The sequence below is a fragment of the Fulmarus glacialis genome, unplaced genomic scaffold (assembly GCF_000690835.1).
Source record: "Fulmarus glacialis isolate BGI_N327 unplaced genomic scaffold, ASM69083v1 scaffold17697, whole genome shotgun sequence".
NCBI lineage: Eukaryota > Metazoa > Chordata > Aves > Procellariiformes > Procellariidae > Fulmarus > Fulmarus glacialis.
Genome location: NW_009221451.1, coordinates 1,077 through 9,517, shown reverse-complemented (window position 1 = coordinate 9,517; position 8,441 = coordinate 1,077). Strand labels below are relative to the sequence as shown.

Sequence of the window (8,441 nt, the reverse complement as noted above, 5' to 3'; positions counted from 1 at the left end):
GGGCCATCCAGGGCAAGAGCGGCCGCTTCGACGTAAGGCTCCGGGGGGCCGGGGGGGACCGGGCGCGGGGTGCCCCGCTCCGCTCCCTGCGGGCCACCGGGAGAGGGTGAGCGGGGCTGTTCCGCTCGTACCCGCTCTGCGGGTAAGCAGGGGCGTTGGATGGCTCAGGTCAGGAGCCTGCCCGGGGTGACGCGGCAGAAGTTCCTGGGTGGGTTTCGCGTAGAAGGGATGTGCTGGGGGTGCTGGGGCAGGTGTTGCTGTCGGGAGCCGCCCGCGTCCCTCTGGGGCCGTGACCCTCCTCTTTTTGCTCGGTGTACAAAGGGGCCGGTGGAGGGGGCTTTGCACCCCCTCAGTCCTCCTCGTGCAGCACCAACGCGTTGGGAGGAGCCGTAATGTTTGGGCAGAGGGCGCGGGAGAGCAACTGTCTCTTTGTCACATTCAAACCCGTTAATGTTGCTGTTATGCATTTAATACTAGATGCAGATAAACATAGAGGAACCTCTTTACCATACCAAACAAAATGCTGTTGAAGTGATGCACGTCGCATCATGTGACAATACAGCGTATTGGTGAAAAAGTTGTGTCAAATGGCAACTCTCGCTTTATTTAATGTTTTTAGATGCTTTTGTGTGTTGGGAATTTTTTTGGCTCTACTTCAGAGACAGAATGGGCAGAGTATCGCACAGGGGCCAAGAAAGGTAAGGAAGGCGTTGTCACTCTGGATGCTGGTGATTGCACTATTTTGCGACCCGCTTCGCTGTCTCATCGCAGTGTGCTTTTGAATTCAGAAGTCGCAGTTAAACGGTGTAATGTTAAAGCAGTTAAACTCAAGTAGGAAAACTCCACAGAGGAGGGAAAGATGGGTTTGTTTTAAAACAAAACTAATTTCTGTCACGCTCTCGGACTCAGGAGCACAAAGATGCACGTGTCCAAGCAGCCTGCCCACTCTGCGTTCAGGCCTGAGGAGAAGGGGGAGAGCAGAGGTGCTGGTGGGCTGAGCGTCTCTGTTCTTCAGCCACGGAGATCAGAAGGCTTTCCAAAGGAGCAGGGTTTGCCCACTCCTCCTTGGTCCCCGCAGCCCTTGTGCTGAAGACATCGATATGAAAAGTCCTGTGTGGGCTTCTCTGCCTCTTTCCACACCCCTCTTGTAAAGGAGATGCTACCTCACGAGCATTTGTAGTGTTCCTCTTTCCTCTTCAGCTTGCCCCCTGGCGTGAGGCAAGCCAGAAAGGAGCTGGGACTCTTGCTTTCCAGTACCTCTCTGCTGCTGCGTCACTCCCCAGTTATCCCCCTCTTGTTTGTGCATCTGTTTCAGCCGTCTGGACAAAGACTGTCCTGTTTGCTGCTTGTAGCTGAGGACTTTCCATGGCGAGCCATGCTGCCTTTGTTCCTGTTGCTCTGAGACTATAAGAATTGTTACTGGTTTAAACTTCACTCCCCAAGGAAGCTCTCCTGTATGCGCAAGGAGAAGAGTGGGTGTTAACAGCAAAGTCTTCCCTGGACTGATGCATTTTTGCTCATCCTCACTTGAATTGTGTTTACCCTTTGAACTGTTGAAAAAATCTGTAGTTTATAACCTCACCTATACGCACATAGATATGAACAAGATTTGTGTTTCATTTTGGTTTTAAGCCATTCATAAGATTTTCGAACTCTGCTCTGCAATTGAGAGCAATCTCCTGTATCTTCTGACTGTGGGAGCTGGAACTTCAAGCAACAGTCTAAAACAGCTGTAGCAGAGCTGCTGTATTGCTGCTGCTCTCCCTTCTTAAATAGGAAACTATTGCTGGTTTTTGTTCAGTGAAAAACTTAGCACCTGCTGACCAGGTGAACTGTTGACCAGTTTACTGGTGTACTGGTCTGTCTGGAAATCTACAGGAGGTGTCTCTGACATGGGTCGTTCCTTTTTCTAACTTTTAATAGCTTGAAAAGACTTTACTTAAGCTGTTTGGAGAAATAAATTTTTATTGATCACCTCGCCATAGAGAAATTAAAACTGGTACTTCCCATTGCTTTTTTTTAATTATATCCACCAGTTCCAGGTGAAGTCATGCAGCAAGTGCTTCTGCCAAGTGAATCAAAGAGCTGATGAACTTGAGCTTTTCCTGTAAAACATCAATGGTTTGCAGTTTTTTGATACCATATGAATTTAGATCAGCTTAAACAATCAGCAGGTGTTCCTGTGCTCTGGTATTTACTTAGCATTGCCCTAGGGAAGACCCATGTTTTTAGGGCTATGGATCATTTTGGACCTGATCTTCCTATGTAGGCAGCGGAGTGAGTTGTAGTTAAAGCAGAGGTTATTCTCTGCTGGTGCTATATGCATCTGTGGAAACAGCAGGCTTGGGGACTTGTTTTGAAGGAAGGCTTTTTATTCTGTGCTTATCGCTCCTCAGCACGCTGCAAAGGAGTGGTGTTGGGGTCTGTGGGAATGGATGGGACCTGCTGCGATTCCTAGTAAATGTGGATTGAACTTGTGCTAATATATTTGAATTCAAGCAGACTGAGTGCATGTGGTTTTTTTCCTCAGCTCCAATTCCAACCTATGTGCTTGGCGCTAATGACCAAGAGACCGTGAGCTTTTTTCCAGATGTCAGTGGCTGTGAATTAGCTGAGAACATCACTTACTTAGGTAAGGCTGCAGGTGGTTTGTGATAAGGGATGTGTGTTTGCCTGGTGGTGCCTTCATGAATGTTTTCTGATCATCCCACTTCAAAGCCTTTCCTTTTCCTGGAAATTTTAAGGTGGCATTTCTTATTGTGGGGTTCAGACTGGAGTTGAACTCTATGTTGAAAGGCTGATACAATCTGCTGTGTAAAATGTGAAAGAGAACCCTGCTTTTTTTGTTGTTTTCTAACACTGACCTTGCTAACCAAAAGTAGTTGAAAGAGCCTCTTCTTTGAGAATATCTTATTCCCATAGAGTGCCCATCTGTGTATGGGGAAGGTTTCCTACTTGAAGTATGATTTTGCTATGCTCTGAGGCTGTATTGGAGTAGCGGAGGTAAGAAGTGTCATCTTTAGGGGTAATGAAGCTGTAGCAAAGCTAAAAGGAAAAACTAGTTTCTTTCTAGAATGCCACCTGACAAAAACTGTAACAAGTAAAGGCACCTGCAGTTGGCTTTTTTTACTCAGCCTTCATACCGAGCTTTTGATATGGCTTGATTTTTGGGAAGCAAGATAGCAGTGAGGAGAGAAGAATGGGGGTTGTCTGAACAGCTTCTTCGCTGTAGGCAGGGTTCGAGCCATTGCGCTAAAACACGTCTTTACTGCAGTTTATGGGCACAGAAAATGAGCTGTCTGTAAGGACAGTTTCAGTAGAAGTAAGGGAGGACTGCTGAATTTGGTCCTCTGTCTATGATGCGACTAAGAGATGACTTGCAATGTCTACATCTCAAGTGCGTGCCGGTGTATTAATGCAGGCCGTCGAGGTCTTTACAGTGGTACTTCTGGACTGCAGATCGCGTACCTGAGTGGTACCGAGTCCCAGGATGAGCCAGCTCCTGCCTACAGTTTTAGCGCAAAGGATGTGGCAGAATTAAAAACATCTTTGTTATCAACCCCAAGCTTCAAAGGTGTGGATATATTGCTGACGTCCCCCTGGCCCAGAGATGTGGGGACTTTTGCCAACAGTGCGGTAAGTGTTCTGTTTTCGGATGGAATGGGTTTCCAGATGGATTTAACAAAGGATTGCCTTTCTGCTTGCTGTGGCAATTTGGGCTATTGGCTATTGGGCCATCTCCGAGTGCTTGAGAAAGCCGAGAGTAAAAAACTAACAATGGATGTTCTGGTTCTTCAGAGAAGGACCAATGGGGAGGGGTATTTGTGAAACTTCAGGGTGTTCTATCTGTCCCTGCCTGAAAAATCAGACAATTCATCTGATCACAAATGTTGCTCTGAATTCAGTTGGTTGCAGTTGCTGTGGAATGATGCTGTTAGTCTCTGATGTGGAATACTGTGCTCTAAGCATCTTCAATACCACTTGACATTAAGTCATTCTTTCTCCCCGCTTCAAAACTTTTTAAGCGTTTTGGTGTTTGTTTCCTTAAGTATCAGTCAGCTGTACTAAATGGTCTGATTCTTCCTCTGTCTGGATTTTGAGGATGTTGTTTCATTTGCGTCCAATTTTCTGTTGTTAATGGTCCTCAGCAGAAGTGACTTTCCAGTTGTAAGTTCAGGTGATCTGAAACTTTCCTGGAGAGCAAGGCCGCATACCGTGCAAAAGTACACTTTTTGCTTCCTCTCAGTATCTTCCAACATCCAAAAAGAGATACGATCCTCAGTCTAAAAGCATAAAGAACCCTCCCTCATCTCCCCCCTCAAAAAAACCCAACCCCACTAGCCTAGGGAGTTGGAGAGAAACAAGTTGTAGGGATGTTCTGGCTTAAAAAGAAAACTCAGGTCTCGAAATTCTAATGGGGATTTTCTGTAGTGGTTCAGTGTATCATTCCGCACTTGTCTTCCCTTGGCATTAATTTTCTGAGAATGTACTGACTTGGATTAACAGACGAGTATATTAATAGTGATTATATTCAAATATGCATCTTGTTGGAGTGTGTATTTTATCACCTGAGGATTTCAGTAATAAGTCTTGGAGATTCCCTTGTGCGCTGAGACTCTGAAATCCTGTCACTCAAATAATGCAGGAAGTTTGAGGAATGAACAATTAGGTCTCTTGCTCTTTGTCACCTGAAGTCTCTCTTTCAGCAAAAGTGGTGTGAGGAGCTAAATTGCATGGATGAGAATTGACTCCGTGGAGAAGTGGGCTTCCTTTTCCTGAGATGCTTCGTAGCTCTGGCTATTTTCAGTGGGGCTGGAAGCAGCCAGCCCTCAGTGCAGACACTGCTGGGTTCCCCTCTGCCATGCCTCCTGTGAAGGCAGCAGGAGGGAGCACAGAGGGGAAAACTGCTTTTCTGAAGGTGGGTTAGTGCCTGTCCTGTTGCCGCAATGAAGGGCTGTGATAGATGCCTGCCAGGTCAGAGTCTCATTCCCCATGCTCTTACGAAAGATAACAAGTTATACGTTACAGACATAGGCTGTTTCTGAACTTCTCTCTTCCCCTGCCGTTTTCCTTCCCTACTTCACTTCTCAGTCTAAGGCTAATGGGGAAAAGACAGCACAAAGAAGAGCCTTCACCCAAGGAAATGGTTTGAAGTCTGGTCTTTGGTTGTGTTTTGTTTTGCTCTGACTTCTCAGGGTTGGGAGTGGGATAAAATTATGCTTCCTAAGGAAACCTCAGAGCTTTCCTATTCGCTTGACTCATGCACTAAAGCTTTGGCACTCTGGGCATGTGGTCAAAACTTGTCTTAATGATTTTGACATCTGTTGGTGTTTGCCAAACTCACTCTGTGCTGCCCTGGCTTCACCAGACCAAGAGAAGGAAAGTATGACAAACTTGGATTGATGAAATGAGTGGATGCAAACCCTGAGTACACAGAATGGAATAAATGAGTTGGCTCTGGTTGGTGATAAGAGATCAAGCTCTTCTGACTTTTTTTCCCACTTGCAGGGAATGGTGACCACTACAGTCAGTCTCTACATTTCCAGCTTGCAGTTCTGTATAAAACTGTTTCTTTTCACTGCAATCTGACAGGGTTTTTTAAATAAAACCTGGTTTGTATTTTGTAGGGAGAAATAGATACCAAGAAATGTGGCTCCAAGTTAGTATCTGATCTAGCTGCAAGTCTCAAACCAAGGTACCACTTTGCTGCCCTGGAGAAGGCCTATTATGAAAGACTTCCTTACAGGTTTGTAAGACCATGTGAAATCTCATTTGTTTTCTAATAGGAGTTCAATTTTTAAAGAACACAGGAGGATACCTTTAAAATAATTTCGTGAAGTTGTCCAGTCCTAACACAGGATCAAGAGCATTTCTCAGATGCACCTTATTACCATAATGCCTGCTGCCTTGAAAACTGTGCCGTTGCTGACAACACTTGTCCGAGTACATTGCAGTGAATCTGATGCCAAATTAGTTGCCCTTAGTCACATTTAAACAGTGTTCAGCCTAATTCAGGGGTGTATCTCTGAAAATGTATCGTGGAAAAGCTCTTGTGTGGTGAAGAGACTGGTGTCTTCAGTCATAACTTTGTATAGAAAATGTGACTAGTGACATAAGGTAGGTGTCAGAACAACCTACAAATAAAACTAAGGCTGTTGTGTTAATGTTGGGTAAGGTTATTACCCTTTCCACAGGAAACACTTTAAAGGTGTAGCTGTTTTCAGACTAGTGAATTGTCCTCTCATCTCTGTGTTTGGACTGCAATGAGATGTCATTTTGGTCTGTGCAGCTGTTTGCTGTAAGATCTCATGAGTGAGTCTTCCTCAAGCCTCCTTGTTCTTGGCCAAAGACTGTATGTGGCTGACATGCTGTCTGAGTAGCTTCATGGACACGTGGTTTTCCCACTGTCCTTTTCTACATTGTATATGCCAGTGTAGTCATGTTTTGCTTCCTTACAGAAATCATACAGTGCTACAGGAGACCCCACAGCATGTGAGCAGGTTTATTGCACTTGCTGATGTTGGCAACACAAGCAAGAAAAAGGTACTGACACTCTTGAATCTTTCTTCTTTTCTCAAGTACAAGTAATAGGGCAGTAAGCCCAGCTCTGGCCAGCTAGAGGACAGCGTCGATCACTTAAAAGCTTGACTGAAGTGGTGCGATCTGTCTCACTTGAGTGATAGATACCATTTGCTCATTATGTCAGAAGGGTAAGGGCTGCAAGAGGTGTTCTGAGGCACTGTTGTTCTTCTCTACCTGATTAAATGGCATGTAGCTGTGAAAACAGCTGCAGACGGAAGTGGTTAGAAAGCTGCCATTCCTTCCTCTTCCCTAGCTGCTTTACGTATTTTCTGTTCGCATGGCCTGCTTTAAGAAGGAAGCGAAATTCCAAAGGAGCCCTTACAGATCACTGAAAATAACTAACTTCTGGGATGGGAAAGGGCTGTTTGGTGTTTTTTTTTTTTTTTTTTAACCTGTTTCTCTTCTCCCCTTAAGAAAGTTACAGAATATTGGTACAGAAGGACAGGTTGCTAGTGGTTAAGAAGGCATAGGAACCAAGCCTGGTAACAAAAAAAACGTCCAGGAGTTCTGGACAGATAGAAGGCCTGGAAAAAGACAAGGATCAAGGTCGTTTCTTTTTCGAGTAGGATACACTGCTGCTTTTCAAAAAGACCTTTCCTTAAAGTGAAAGCAGTGAGCCACTTGGAAGCACTCCATAAACTCTTGGTTGCACTGGGTGGGAGATTGGCACAGGGAATGTGTTTTTTACGTCCTGCCTTAGCTTAAACACTGATTTGCTGAGTTTCTTGCAGCGCTAAGTTGTGTGTTACCGTTTCAGGGTGGCGTAGTTCACAGCTGACCTCTTCAGAGTTGCAGTCATGTCAAAAACGTCTTGCATTTGAGCTGTCTGTTTTTGTTCTAGTATCTCTATGCCTTCAGCATTGTTCCGATGAGCTTGATGGACCCTGTGGAGCTGGTGAAACAGCCACAGGACGTCACTGAAAATCCATACCGAAAATCGCGGAAGGAGGCACAGAAGACCAAAGCACCCCTGTGTGCAGAGGTACCGCTGCATTCTCCTTCATGTGTGCACTCTGGTTTCACTCTCTGTGTTCAGGGAGCTTAGAACAGTGTTTGGCTTTAGCCTTGGAGTATTTCTGTCCAAAACACTTCAGGGTTCTGTGTAAACTATTTGCATCAACCAAATTGTATAGATGCAATGCATGGGAGTTTGTTACAGTTTGCCCCTTCTTAAGCCAACCATATCCTGGGCTGCAACAAAAGCAGCGTGGCCAGCAGGTCGAGGGAGGTGATTCTGCCCCTCTATTCCGCTCTGGTGAGACCCCACCTGTAGTGCTGTGTCCAGCTCTGGGGCCCTCAGCACAGGAAAGACATGGACCTGTTGGAGTGGATCCAGAGGAGGGCCACGAAAATGATCAGGGGGATGGAACACCTCTCCTATGAGGAAGGGCCATGAGAGAGTTGGGGTTGTTCAGCCTGGAAAAGACAAGGCTCTGAGGAGACCATATTGCAGCCTTTCAACACTGAAAGGGGGCTTAGAAGAAAGATGGGGTCAGACTTTTTTAGCAGGGCCTGTTGTGATAGGACAAGGGGTAATGGTTTTAAACTAAAAGAGGGTAGATTCAGACTAGATATAAGGAAGAATTTTTTTACGAAGAGGGTGATGAAACACTAGCACAGGTTGCCCAGAGAGGTGGTAGATGCCCCATCCCTGGAAACATTCAAGGTCAGGTTGGACGGGGCTCTGAGCAACGTGATCTAGTTGAAGATGTCCCTGCTCATTGCAGGGCGGGGTTGGACGAGATAACCTTTAAAGTCTCTCTCAACCCAAACCATTCTATGATTCTTCCTGCAGGTCTGCATGGTGATGCTGTAGTTAAATCTGCTTGCTTGTCAGGACTGTCCCCTATGGGCACTCA

General features: G+C 45.7%; 1 protein-coding gene across 1 annotated transcript; it reads left to right on the top strand.

Moving 5' to 3' along the window:
* Positions 1-5: 5 nt before the first annotated feature.
* CWF19L1 (CWF19-like 1, cell cycle control (S. pombe)) lies at positions 6-7,564 on the top strand (the record flags this gene model as incomplete). The annotated part of the gene is made up of 7 exons (XM_009581128.1): positions 6-32; positions 620-698; positions 2,531-2,632; positions 3,422-3,636; positions 5,628-5,746; positions 6,459-6,543; positions 7,424-7,564. Coding segments are annotated over 7 exons (768 nt in total), but the record flags the coding sequence as incomplete, so codon positions are not given.
* Between the last annotated feature and the right edge of the window lie 877 nt (positions 7,565-8,441).